The following is a 14,248-nucleotide window of genomic DNA, read 5'->3' as shown; positions in this document are numbered from 1 at the left end:
GAGAACCTACATGTGTTCACCAACATTCGTATATCTAACACTGTTTACCAGACAGAAAATCATATATACTCTGAAAAAGCAACCTTTCTAGTGATAAATCTCGACATTCATCCACCCCGGCTCAACCGTTCGATCTTGGGGAAGTTTTAACTTAACTGAACCCAACATTTTGGAAATTTTGCGAAGGTCATCTTTAGAGTAATTTATCTATTATCGTAGATCCAAACGTGATACATATTCTGAAAGAGCAACACTTCTAGTAATAAATCTGAGGATATCATACATTTCGGCACAACCGTTTGCTCTTGACCCAACTGTTTGGACTTTTAACTGAACCCAACTCTTTTGGAATTTTTCCGAAGGTCATCTTTAAAGTGATTTATCTTCCAGAAAAATTATAGTAGATCTAAGCGTGATACATATTCTGAAAGAGGTTTCGAAATTGGATCCATCGAAACTGGAAAAAAAACTAAAGCTATAGTTTATTAGTAAGTAAGAAAATGTATAAATAACAAAAATAAAACTTGAAACAGCATTGAATTACAAATAATATTTCAATAATACATCTCAGGCTGCTTATTGATGTAAATCCCACCTACAATGACATCTCCCTGTACGTGGACTGAGTTCATTTGGGCAATATCGCATCTGAATGCGAATTCAGCTTGCAGTTTCTCGTTCACCCATATACTGAACTTTTTCGCACTCCTCCTGATCCATAACGTGAACGGGGTGAAAGGAAGAAACTTGAAACCTCCAGCCCTTTCCTCCATACCCCATTTATTATCGATAAAGGCATTCCTCACCAATATATTGTTGCCTGTAACAGTAATATCGGATTTTATATTGCCGTTCAGGAATGTGTTTCCTCGAAAAACAATTGTTTGGTATAAAATCGAATTGTCGGAAGAACGGTTTCTATACTTGGCAAATGGAAAGTTTTTCGATAAAACAACCCACATTTCGGAAATTACTGAACATTAGGGCCGACATTCCCTTATACGAGAAGGGCGGACAGGGTTGCAACATATGTAATCGGATAATGCATTTTTTTATATTCTTCGGGCATCTGGGTGGAAGTAACGTTTATATACAGGGGAGTCTTCGACTCGAACAAATATTTTAACAGTAGATTCTTGAGGTTAAAAGAAACACGTTTTTCCCATACCATTTTTTCTGAATCGGCTCGGTTTAAAAGATACAGGCTGATGAAAAACCATACAAAATGTTATTTTTAGTTATATCTCATAAACGTTCTTATTGAATGAAATGAATTTCTGAATACAGTTTTTCATTTATTTGATTAATCCTTTTCGAACACACACATCTTCCAGTTTTTTTCATTATCACCATTACGTACCATAAAAATACTAAAATTTCAAAGAACTCAAGTCTTGAAACTAAGTTCGACGCCATCTAATGAATATTTGAACATTTTGTAAAATAAAAGTATTCTTCATATTTTCTCGTATAATGCGCCGATTTCGAGTAATTTGATGATCAAAAATAAAAATATCTGTGATATTCGTAAAATTGGGTAATTTAGCTGAATGCAACTCATTTCAAAGAATCCATAGATGTAGTGTAATATATTTAGCTTGTTATTCTGAAGGGAATTTTGTTTCTCTAGGGGCGGCATAGCTCATTATGAAAACTTAAAATGGCTGTATATTTTTATCAGGGCCGAATCAGAGAAAATGGTATAGGAAAAAAGGGTTGCTTATGGCGTCAAGATTCTTCTGTTCAAATATTTGTATGAGTCAAAGATTCACTCTCTATATGTATTTCAGAACGTGATTAAAACAGTAAAAATATGAAGCAAACTTTATACTTCAACTAATACACATATTAATATCAGAAATATCCAAGTTATTATTTCAATTCTTTCAGAACACATTATTTTCATAATTTCAAGCATGCTCTGAGTATTTTCTTCAAGTATGGGTTACCAAAGCAGTTTTATTTGCTATTTTACTCACCGAAATGCGCTGTTAGACTTAGAGGAATGGTACATGGTGGCCATAAATAATTCTGGTCTCGCAAGCTTATCGAAAACGATTGAGGAAGAATTTTAGGTACTCCATAAATTTCGATTTGCCAACCTTGTTGAAAACTTTCGGGCAGAACGCATCTCAGAGGGGTTACCTGGAAACGATTTACCTGTATTATAAGAAATTTATATGTGTATCAACGATAAGTTGTTTTTCTTTCTCGTTTTGCATTTCAAGGTTACTGATACCACAAAAGTTTCATTTTTGCTGATTTTGTCTTCTGGAATACATTTGTCCCCATTCTGATATCGAATTTTCAAGAGAACTTAGTATCCCCTGGTTGTATAAAGCTTGATCGGGGAATCAACGCTTGATTGACGAATAGACGTCAAGTTGTTTTCTCGCACCAAATTTTGATGTTCATACGTCCAGTCAATAATTGTCAATTGCTACTTCTTCAATATATTCAGAAATGAAAAGGTTTCAGTGATTTCTTTTTAGAAATCGAGTGATTGCCAAATCGTTGATCGGATAATCAAAGTTTTATGGAACCCGCTGTTAAAGTTCTCGTATCATTTAGAACGTTGATGTTCACAATATTTGCTGATGCCGTCCTATAACGCCTAAATTTGTGGTATTTTTTGAGCTTCAGCCACCCATGGCTAGATGTCAGATTCATAAGGTATGATTAATTAAGTGTGCAACTCTGTTTTGCTGTTTTATCGTCAACCTCAGTAACTCACCAATTTTTTATTGTTCGAAATAGGCCTGCTGATCTCTTTGGCAACGTACACGTCTCCCCCATCCACTGGATACGTATCAAAATTGACCACTTCAATCTTGTACACATCGATCATTCCACATACTTCAACATGGGTGACGTTGCTCGGCGATATCCTGAATGCGAAGTTGCAGACATGCTTATTGTTGTAAGAGACGAAAAACTGGCTATCCGCCACATAAATCCTGAGTTGAAATTCTTCACCGTGTTTGATTTGAAATCCACCGCACGTCAAAGTCTCTTCGTTTCCCCATTGGCCCTTCAGACGTGAGTTGCGAACCACGAAATGCTGTAAGAGACGCGGGTTGAAGTGGAAAGCTATATCTGAATTGTGGGAATTCCCGCATAGGAGATTGACAGCCCATCTGAAAATTAAGCATTCGATAAAAGGCAGTTTCAGAGCTCAGAAAAAAATTTTATTAAATAAAATATGAGGCTTTAAAATTTAAACCGCTTCGTTTCTAGTATACGATTTGGCAACAGCGCCTACTAGAAACTAAAAACAACAATGACTCGTTTATAAAATAACAGCTGTTGATTTACAGCCCTCATAAGGCGCGTACTCACTGGCGATCCTCAACAGCAACCGGCCATAAAAATCCCATAAAATTTTACGACCTTCCTCGTTCGTCGCAGACTTCATAGACAGCCATCTTTGTCTATCTCATCAAGATAGTGAATTTGTTGTCCTTATTATCAACGCATATTTCAGTCGATGTTGCCAACTTGTGCAATAGAAACAAAACGCTTTAAATTTCAAATAACCGTTCTAATTTTTCATGTTTGAGTTAATTTTTTTGGGAAACGGTTGAAATGGTTATTCCGAAATGTGACGTTTCGATGATATTTCATAAAAAATACATCATTTTCGTTAGGAGTATTCCCTATTGCTCCGCTACTGGCTAGGTCACATTATTAGGAATGAAAATAGAACATCTGGCGACATCTACTCGCAGACAACTATACTACATTAAATAAATGTGGATTTACCTCTGACAGTTAGGAGTGGTGGATGCAGTGATGCAAAGTACTCTCCCTCTGGTCAGTCTGTTGGGTAGGTCTTCAATTCTACTGAGGTTTAATGCAGAAATGGACCTCTGTTCAACAACGGAAAGAACGTCAAAACCATACTCAATAGCATCGTCGCAATCATCACTACAGAAATCTGCACACATATTTACATGAATTACCGACACCTACGTCGTCGTCTGTGTTCTTATAATATTGACGTACGAAACAAAAGACTGTTTATTTTTTAATGCGGTTATGGGCCCAGCATAACCTTAAAACGGACATTCGAAAAGTAAATCATACATACATGAGTCGTTCAAAAGAAAGAACCAGTTAACACAATAAAATCGCGACAACCAATACATTCACACCCACATATCTGAAAGACATACTGAAACTCTCTACTTAATTCTGTCCATCTTAATAAGGTCTAGAGCTCTTACGTACAACACATGTCAGTGACGTACCCTAAGGGGTCCGTCGATTTTCTCCTCTTCCACTTCTTTATGAATGCAGCACTGAATACAGCTACCGAACAAACAGAAGTTCTTTACCGCCCTTATCACAAACATTATCACAGTTACAGAGCTCTAGCGTGGCATTACAGTGGCGCGACTGTGACTCTCTAATGGGTTGAAGTAAATAGAAACATTGATTCAACCACAGCAAAGGAACAATTATTTCGAATTAACTGCGGTGTAGACTGTAGATGATAATAAATGACTCACCTTTGTGGGTAATAGAGTAATCGTGAAATATTCATAAAGGTTGGTACCCATTATATTGGGTATTAAAGCTTCATTATTATTTGCTCCCATAAAAAAGTAATAATTAAAGCTATAGAGAAACATTTTTCAGGACGATAAAATATGTCCTCATTTGTGTAGGAAAATATGTCTGGATAGGTACCTTCCATCCTGTTAAATATTTTATTTCAAACACCCAAATTTGTACGAAAAAAAAATAATAATGCCAGATCTAGACGTAGAAGCCGCACTCTAGAAACAACTACATATGTTGTTTTTTGCAGAGAAAGGTGCGGTGCCTACGTCTGGATAGAGCATAAGATGCATTTAACCAATAAACAAAGTGATTTAAAAAAAAACTTAAATTTGTTTGAGTAGAACTTATTCTGAATATTTTAATTCACCTAAAAATTTAGGCAACTGTATCTCTTATCGAAATGCTTTAGCGTCTATACTGATGACTAAGCATGGGTGCAGTCAAGAAGGTAAAAAAGTAGGTACATTCATGTGGAAAAAGATTTTTGGGAAAATACCATAAACGCGTATTAGCTAGGCTTTTGTTACTTCTTGAGGATTCTTTATAATTCAATCGATGATTTATAATTGATGTATAGGATTTCATTTTTCGTAGAGGAAGATGACTCCAAATACCCTGGTATGAGATTCAGCAGCAAAAACTGTTCACTCAAAATTTTCGTATGATTTTCAATCACTCGAATGTTTCATATGAAATTTGAGGCTGCATAGGCAGAACTTGTTACCTACCGCAAAGGTTTTGTAGTGTGAAGATTCATGTGGGTATCAAGTTTAGGTGTATGTGTTTTCATTGCGTTACCTCTACGAAAATAGAATAACAACAATACCTCACCTCATCGTGGTAGTGACGAGAATTTTAAACATAGAGACCAGTTTAAGTATCATTAAATAGTCAGCGCTATATTTATATAGGAGTTCATTTTAATACATTTAAAATGAGAATAGAATTAGATAGGGAAAGTTATACCATTGCTTATGCTTCCAATATAAAATCATTAATTCGCCGCCTTTCTCAATGCAGCTCATATCGAAATATATACAGGGTGTAAATTGTAAATGAATAATTGCAAAGAGTAGGTGCTTCACATAAAAGGGGCTACTCAAAAAAAAAAAAAAAAATTAAAAAAACTCTCTATTTTTCGACAAGGATCTGTTAAAATTTTTCGCAACTATTCATAGACATCCTGTATGTATATCGTGTATATATGTTGTTTAAATTGAATTAATTATTCCAAATTACGTCAATTTCGATCATCCTCTACACAAAATACGAGAAATTGTGATTGGTACCAAACCTTTATCGGTTTTAATCTATTCTATGCTTGAAAAAATTTGAAATGAATTTCGATACGAGAAGGGTACATTACCTCTTGTTTCAAATGTATTTTTTCAATTATAAATTACACTTAGGTGCGAGATATCAAGAAAATCAGAAATTTCAAACATACCGCTGAATTAAAATCTTTCTTCTGCTTCTTCATGATGAAAGTGACAGTGAAAATAGACATAGAATGAAATGTGGAATTGTTCGAAAAATGAAAATAAATAAAATCTTACATGCTCTATCGGGCACAGATCGGAATGGTTCTTTTTCCGTTTTTTCCTACCGAAACAACCACTATGAGGCTTCCCGTTTTTTTCTGTAGTCATTATTAAACATTTCTCGTACTATTGATTCGGGGATATGGGATTTGATATAATGCCACGAGATAAAAATAGCGATGTTCCACATACCTTGTACATCTTCGTAATTGTGAATATAACTATATGCCAATTTTTCGGTTTTTGTCTAGCTTTCCGGAAGAACGATTCTGTTATTTCGAGACAATGATTATTAGAAATTCTGATCTGTTATTGATATCGATGAAATAATTAATGGTATTTCCCAATCGGATAGTCAATATGTGATGACTTCGAGCAGGAAGGATATATATTTGTTGATTTGGGCACACGCAGGAAATAGTACAGAGACTAATTCGGACAAAGGAAAACAAAAGTGTGAAAGTCACTCTATTTTCCTTATCACTACTATTTATGTCGATTTAAGCAACAGAGCCGGAATGAATTGAAATCTGTTTGTTTTCAGATAAACGATGAACCAGGACGCCACTTTTACAGAAATGACAGAAATGCGTGCCTGGAGAGGGTACTAGACCACCCTTAGTCCAGGGCCAAACATAATAAAACGAAAAAAAAAATAGCAGTATGTTGTTTGTCGAAAAATCTAGTATAAATCATAAGTGAATTGATGTAGATTTAGATAACTCGGTGAAAATTCGTTTTTTTTGTTGTTGTTAGGGGTGAAAAATGATTTTCAAGATTCTGCGAAATTATACCTAGCATCCAGAAAATGTATAGGCGGGATTCGATGATTGCATCATCTACATATTTAAAACTTATTTAATTACAAAATTCCAACATAACCTCAAATTCATGGAAAAAAAACGTGAAAATTTAGATGAAAATAACTGGAAATATTGATTTCCATGTGTAATAAGCAGTAATAACTTTTTTGAAGCGAAATATGCATTTTTATGAATTTTACTAGTCATAATCAGAAAAAGCCGAATTCTCAAACCCAAAATTCCTAATTTCCAACATTACCAAAGCTCATTTTCTTTCTTGAAACCAAGTTAATGGTAAAAATTAAAAATTCAATGAAAGCGAAAATGTGAAAAAATACAAGATTCAGACGAATCTAAAGAAACCAACTTTAACTATCGAGAGAACACTTTGAAAAAATTCCATCTGAATATTCTGAATAATTCGCAAACATAATTTATTCACTATTGAAACCACGTGAATCTAATCTATCTCCAACATACAATGCAATGAAGCTGTTGATATTTTAATACAACTATTTTATTAGAAAGGTGGAAAGACACGCGGCTAGCTTTTACCGTACTTCAAAATTCACCAGAATCGCATTTGCTCTTGAAGGATGATGGTTCCGCCATCTTTAGTATTCTATATAGGCGATTTTGAAGGAATGTATTTTAACGCAGGTGTAAAGTAAGAACGCCAGATTCATCTATTACGTTTTACTTCAGCCTCTAAATATCAGAAAAGCTCGATATCTTCATGTTACCTATGGTTGCCAACTGAAGAATCCAGAGAGGAGGAGAATTCATTAGACTGCTGGGAAGGAAGGGGTCGATTAGATTTTACGATAAAAACTACAAACTTTTATTGATTGTATTTAATCAGTATAATATTTCAAGTTCGATAAACTTACAGAATACTTAAATACATAAGTCCCTTTTGGAATTCATTGCTGAAGCATAATGTGAATTTGGCTCTTGGATGTGTCAAAATACTTCAGAAATGGATTGTGGTGCTAACAGTTAAGTTACAATATTCATTTCAATAACTATAATAATTTTATTAAATTTGGTGTTCATCCTCATTATTTTTTATTGAAAATATTAACTCACTTATAATAAGGTTATGTATAAAATTATGCAACAATGATAGACTTAATAAAATACAAAGAACAATCGGAAAAATTTCAGAAAAATTCCTGAAAATTCTCCCCGGTTTAAACAAAAGAAGCCGTCATTCTTGTGAGATTATTGCTGCGTTGCATGATTAATTGATCTGGCAAGTTCAAGAAAGAACTTCGTAACGATTTTTGTCAGCAAATCACGAAAGAGTTGCTGATTCCTTCCCAAGCTGATTGATATTTTTTTTGTCAAAACAAGGAAAATTAGGGAAAATTGGTAACCATTGACACAATTTTGAATCCATTACCTAATATACTTGGGGAAGTCAGGAATTGACAACAAGAAAATACTGAGGTATAACTGAAAACTTCAAATACAAGTGATATTGTGAACATTGGAACAAATATAAGAAAAACAATTCTAAAATGTCGATTATAAACAGAAATAATAAATACATACATTATACTACATAACAATTTTGTACTGTATATAAAAATAAAGTATAAAATTACACTAAGAAAACTAAGAAGTAAAAATTCAAAACATAAATATAGTCACAGTCAGATGGAGTGATATTTCAAAGGAAGATATTAGCTGTAAAGATAACTATGTACAAAATATTAAAATACAAGAAAACGTCATAACAAATCTAATGCACATTAAAACATACATGTCTTCAATTTTCATCTCATACTCTCTACATCAAGTTCTCAAATCCTCACTTGAGAATTTGATCCTAACGCTGCGTTGAGATTTCTTCTTAAATACTGCATAGGATTGTATTAATCTTTGGTACCATTTTCTGAATCAAACCAGCAATATTGAAAATTCAGAGTTGATTATAATTGACTTAATCTGATGTAGAGAAAACATTACGTAATGGTTTCTAACTTTGTTTATCGAATATGTAAAACGATGAACATTTGTTGCTGATAAAAATAAAAATGAGATTGTTGCACATAATATCATCTTGAGAAGATAACTTCTTCTTCAATAAACAATTCTGTTTAAGATGACATTATGTAATAATGTTATATGTGATGGAAATGAAAGTTATGTAAAACTCTTATCCTACGAAATTGGTGTTGTTTCATATGATGATGATAATACTGTGTATATTTCAAATAACATATTTATTCTCTTTAATAACGTCTCAGTTTCGACGATTTTATATACAAATTTAACAGACATGAATAAACAAACGTATATGTTAATAACTACATGTTTGGTGTTCGAATACCTGTTTCGCACTTTTATTGTCTTTGGACATTTTTGAAAAACCATTCAGTGAATTTTCGAAGTTGGGCCAGAGCAGCCTGCGCTTGATCTTGCAATTTACGGTTCTCGTCTTTTAATCGTTGTACTTCATTTTCCAGGGACAATCTCCTTCGTGTTTCTCTGTTGACTTTAGCTTCAAGCTCAGAAACAGTGTTTTGAAGTTCTGGAACACTAGTGCTGGAGCCAACACTGAAAAGAGGAATGATTTGGTACGTTTTCCTTGCATCGATTTCTAGCATTCATCAAGTCTTGAGAGCTAATAACCTAATGAAAAATTTCTGCCCTTTCAGGAAGGATGGCGGAAGATTTGAGCATCGGTACCTTATACACAGAGTTGGGGTAAAACATGGAACCAGGAGAGAAGCACGATAGTCATGAAGCCAAAGATCGGCGTTCATGAAAACACAGAAAATCCCGTTTCATGATGTTAATAAACAAAAGTTTTAGCTGTAGTTACAAAAATTGACACCAAGTGGTGCACCCTGAAGTGATCTGAATAAAAGAAATCTACCTATTCGAGCATCTTCTGATGTTTATGCATACTAGCCAGATAATAGCTGCAGCCTTACTGGTCCATATAATTTCAATAAATAATGATACTTACGAGGATGTTAATGAAGCATCTACCATTCCATCCAACTCCCAGTGTCGTCTATCTCCATCGTAATTCGAACTACCAGCCTCCTTCGGAGATATCAGACTTCTCGCTCCTCCTTCGATCAGACTCGTCCAGTCCATCTCTTCGGGTAGTGAAAATTCCTCGGCCACAGCCATTGGTTTCTCTTTCATCAAATTATTCCTTCTCACTATCCCCAAAGAATCGTCTTTGTTACGGAATTCGTTTAGGAGTGGACTGGAGGTCGTGCTGGCATTAGAAATAACTGTAGCTGGACGAGCAGTCGTTAAAATAACTTCCGCTTGAGTTTTATCGTGCACTGATAGTTTTTCCCTGGATAAATTTTCCCTAGAGTGATTTTTGTCTTTGGTTTTCGGAGAGTCAGTCATAACGTTCGAAGCTTCAATATTATCTGGATTGATGAGCCTCATGAGTTCCTCCTGAAAGTTGCTAGAAGACAGGTTTGCGCTGTTCCTATTCGACGATCTGGAATTGACTCCTGGTCTCAACTTCGTATCGCTGTTAACAGAGCGTGGACTCTGGTTCCTACTGGTACTGGTTAAGCTGTTTGTACTGGTGAAGGATTTGGTTTTTCTTTGAGGTCTAGGCGAAATATTGCCTCCACTACCGTTAGATACTTCATCCTCGCTACCCAATATGTATAACCTCTCACTTATGGAACTATCCGTTGAATGTCCATCATTGAGATTCATCCTGCTCAACTCGTTGTTCAAGTGCTGCAGCGAAGTGTAGTCCGTATTGACTCTACTAGCGGAGTACTCCCCGTCTTGTCTAGATTTATCGTTCTGTTGCTTCAGTATGTTATTCTTAAACCCCAAGTCGTACTCTATATTATTCAATGTAGATATCGAAGGGGTGCTCAAGGGTTGGGTGAAATTGACGTGCTGCAACGGTAGGGAATGACTGACTGACACTTTGCTGTGTTGCAGTTGAGGCTGGATGAAATGATTGTGCGACTGCGACAATTGAAGTTGTGACGCTTGGAGGTGATGATTGTTGCGTTTTGGCGTCGAAGGGAAGGTGTTGTTGGCGTGGACGGTACGATGGGTGGATTTTGTCGGTATTGGGGGAGGATCGAAGTCGTGGACCGCATCGTACCACTTGTCTTCGGCTGAGTTGGCGCTAGACGAGCCGGTTGTAATTCCCTAGAAAAGGATCATGATTGAGATGTGTGGCGCGTGGGAAAGGCTGGTTAGGTTAGGTTAGAAATAATCATTTTGGTCTATCACTCATCACATACCTATCACTCGAATTCTTCGAATTGAATTTCCATGCCTAGTGGATGTGAAACAACCAAAACTATAGCTACACAGGGTTCTACGTGGGTTGGTACTTATGTATTGGGAGAGAAAAGAGCAATCAATTGAATTTTACCAAAAATATTATTGTTGTTCGGCCTTTTCTTCACATTCAAACACCCAAACTGCCGATTGCCTTTTTCGTTCTGGCACAGATTCTTAAATCCACAACTCATCTATGCTGATTTTCACGGTTTTGGATGCAGCACATTTGTATTCTGTGAGCATTATACGCTACCAATAGAAAGGTGTCGTTTTTTGAGTATTTGTCTACAAATGAGGAATTGAACGCACAAATGTTGCTGCAAAACCTTACATTTTTGTCATAATAATGTTTAAACGTGCCTCGGTTTCGCGATAGGTCACGTGACTCACCTATGATGATGGCAAAGAGTATCAACTGTTGTTACTCTTTGATGATGCTGTTTACGGTTTTGGATGCAGCACATTTGTATTTTGTAAGCATTTTACGCTACCAATAGAAAGGTGTCTCTTTTTGAGCATTTGTCTACAAATGAGGAATGGAACGCCAAATGTTGCTGCAAAATCTTATATCTTTGTCATAATAATGTGTCTCGATTTCGCGATAGGTCACATGACGATCATTTTCATATTCTGAGTCCGTTTACTATAAAAAATTAGGAATTTAACACCAGTGTTGGCAGTTTTGAATACATAAAAAGCAACCCTTGTTGAACGGTTCGGAAAGCTTCATATATTGGATTGATTTAGGATTTTGTTTGTGAAATAATGTGGATTCACAGTACCCTTGAATTCCATCCAGAGTGGCAAAGCAAAATCGCTAGATTTCTGTTCTTGATGTGAAATATCACAATCAAAAACCGAATCCAGTAACCGCGACTTCATTTTCAAGAGAAATGCCACAAAATTAAGTTTTTCTCAGTTTGATTCGACCAAACGGACAGGAAAAGTAGATCAGAGGGCTTTCTAGAAACAAGTAGACCAGAAGCGCTACCTGAGGCCTACACCTAGGCAAAAAACACTTCGCTATCGATGGTTTGAATCGGTGCTAACCTCGCTTATGTCAAACTGGCGTAGTTTTTTTTCTTATTTGCTGGATCATTATCGACTGAAATCAAAAGTATCCATGACGATGCAAATGAACACCAAAATCCAAAATTTCTCGTAGATAATACATTCAAAATGAGTGAAGCGTCCCCACAACAATTTTTTCCAAAAATTTGAATAACTCAAAGACAGGTTTCTGACTTTCCCCAACATCGATAGGCTTCTTTACAGCGCCGATTGGCATAGTCCGACTGAAAGTCAACTCGATAGCTTCAAAATTGCAACTTGTAGCGTGTCCACACACAAACAGAAAGTTTTTTACGGATTCTGTATCTGTATTTTGATTTTTTTTCGCATAATGAGCGACTATAAGCTCTGCAAGAACTGGTGGCGGTTGTTAGCAAATTGAAATTATCTGCTTTTGACATTATCTTCTGAAGTTCTCCATCAATTATAATTCCACCAAAAAAATTATGAGATAAATTGTACGAAATCTTCTCTAGTCCAATTTTGTGTATAAATGGTTTAATTGTGAAATGAGCCGAAGGGATTCTGCCAAAAACTGCTTTTGAGCGCAATTTTCCCAATATGATGGCGCCAGCGGCAAAGACACTCCCCAGACTACCAAATGAAAAGGTTAATAAAAATTTCATGCAAAAATCAAAACACCCATGCCTACATGCACACGCACAACCTCAAACTCACCTATTCTAATCTGTTCCATTAGTATCAAAATGAAGAGAACGATCAAGTTAGTAAAATATCTTATGCTTAAATCGATGGGCGTACCTCTATGTTCATATTATATTTCGAATCCGGCGCATGGAAAGATTTGCTACTGCTGCCAGTGCCGTATCCGGAGCTGTTGCTGGAACGTGGCGGGCTAAAACTCCTCTCGTAGACCCTCTTGTGGTTGCCGGCCTGTTGAATCTGAGGCGCCTTCCTGTACTTCCCCTCGTCGGTGTTGGTGTTTTCGTAATCACCCTCGTAGTTATTCTCGTTATATTTACAGTTGGGGAGGGTGCAGCCTTTACGGGGCGAACCGTCTGGTAGCGGCGGGATGACGGTCAGAGTGACCAGTTGAGATGTTTTCAACAGATCCACCATTTGATCGTAGGTTAGGGTGGATACGGCAACCTATATTCAAATTTATATTTTTAGATCAAATGATACAAAAGCGGTGGAATTGTGTTACCAACCTTGCAAATTTCAACTAGTCTTGAGTTCTGCCTCAAACCAGCCTGCCAAGCTTGCCCAACGCTCTCAACTAGGGTAACGATGCCGTCCGGTTGGACGTGGAAGCCTAGTTGTCCCATAATATTCCTTTTCAAAGGAAGCTCCTGAGCGAAGACCCCTTGAGTGACAGCCTTGAGACGTTCCATGATTTCCATCAGTTCGTCTCGATCTCCGTGGGAATCCCGCATGTGTATGGTCATGCATTCACCTGAGGATTATTTCGAAAATGTCAAGATTCGCGAAATATGATACATCTATTAGGTTTGTTATGATATGGGGTCTACATAAGTGAGTGTAACACCTCTTAGAGCCTGGGAACAAGGAAAATGGCGTGATAGTGGAATGTTTAGGGGTACTTGAGTTGATCGAGATGCTGGAGGATGTAAATTCATCAATTCTCCATAGAAGGAGACCGTACAAGCACCAGCAACTGCTCCGACGAACCCAATAGGGTAATTGTTCCTGAAGTTCATGGTCTACGCTCTACACTAAACCGAACAGGCTTCTTGGTCCCAATTGATTTAGGTACCGATATCTCTGTACTGTCCACAGGGACTGGAGTGGGGATTGTTGGACCTCATTTCAACCAGTTCATCACCCTAGGAAAAGACTCGAGGCTGAACTGTATGTTGCACATCTACATATGCTGTAATAATCAGCAGGGAGAGCAGAAATGCCTTTTTGAGGAAAATGTCAACTCATTCTTTGTAGAGGAAATCAGAAAAGCTCTTCGTGGGCTAGACTAGGCTCGTCTAGGCCTTT

At 36.5% G+C, this 14,248-nt stretch overlaps 2 protein-coding genes across 11 annotated transcripts in view; both read right to left on the bottom strand.

Annotated features, from left to right (window-relative positions):
* Nucleotides 1–465: 465 nt before the first annotated feature.
* On the bottom strand, nt 466–6,530 carry LOC123310049 (galectin-8-like). Of its 6 annotated transcripts, none has more exons than XM_044893416.1 (5): nt 6,300–6,530; nt 3,763–3,869; nt 2,735–3,137; nt 1,980–2,145; nt 466–820 (listed from the first exon to the last, which is right to left on the bottom strand). In XM_044893416.1, the coding sequence occupies exons 1-5, from the start codon at nt 6,306–6,308 to the stop codon at nt 555–557; spliced, it is 951 nt and encodes a 316-aa protein (XP_044749351.1). In that variant the 5' UTR covers nt 6,309–6,530; the 3' UTR covers nt 466–554. The 6 variants fall into 6 exon arrangements, with proteins under 6 accessions (XP_044749351.1, XP_044749347.1, XP_044749350.1 ...); XM_044893412.1 differs by lacking the exon at nt 6,300–6,530 and adding an exon at nt 6,123–6,277; XM_044893415.1 differs by lacking the exon at nt 6,300–6,530 and adding an exon at nt 6,014–6,061.
* A 1,219-nt stretch (nt 6,531–7,749) lies between these two features.
* LOC123308911 (signal-induced proliferation-associated 1-like protein 1) overlaps nt 7,750–14,248 on the bottom strand; it is a 60,669-nt gene continuing 54,170 nt past the window's right edge. For all 5 annotated transcript variants that reach the window (XM_044891712.1, XM_044891715.1, XM_044891713.1 and 2 more), the window contains exons 9-12: nt 13,450–13,694; nt 13,040–13,387; nt 9,891–11,068; nt 7,750–9,475 (exon numbers count right to left, since the gene is read on the bottom strand). In XM_044891712.1, the coding sequence (XP_044747647.1) occupies nt 9,262–9,475; nt 9,891–11,068; nt 13,040–13,387; nt 13,450–13,694 (1,985 nt within the window). In that variant the 3' untranslated portion in view covers nt 7,750–9,261. The remainder of the gene's footprint in view (nt 9,476–9,890; nt 11,069–13,039; nt 13,388–13,449; nt 13,695–14,248) is intronic.

Source organism: Coccinella septempunctata, chromosome 3 (assembly GCF_907165205.1).
Source record: "Coccinella septempunctata chromosome 3, icCocSept1.1, whole genome shotgun sequence".
Lineage (NCBI taxonomy): Eukaryota > Metazoa > Arthropoda > Insecta > Coleoptera > Coccinellidae > Coccinella > Coccinella septempunctata.
This window is presented reverse-complemented; position numbering and strand designations above follow the sequence as displayed.

What these genes read in the sequence shown, in the direction of transcription:
- LOC123310049 (XM_044893410.1), bottom strand. Translation starts at nt 4,148, where the DNA reads ATGTATTGGTTGTCGCGATTTTATTGTGTTAACTGGTTCTTTCTTTTG. An exon ending in ACCACTCCTAACTGTCAGAG is followed by an intron (nt 3,138 to 3,762) that starts GTAAATCCACAT and finishes CTTAATTTTCAG; the next exon opens with ATGGGCTGTCAATCTCCTAT. An exon ending in TTTCGAACAATAAAAAATTG is followed by an intron (nt 2,146 to 2,734) that starts GTGAGTTACTGA and finishes AATCGTTTCCAG; the next exon opens with GTAACCCCTCTGAGATGCGT.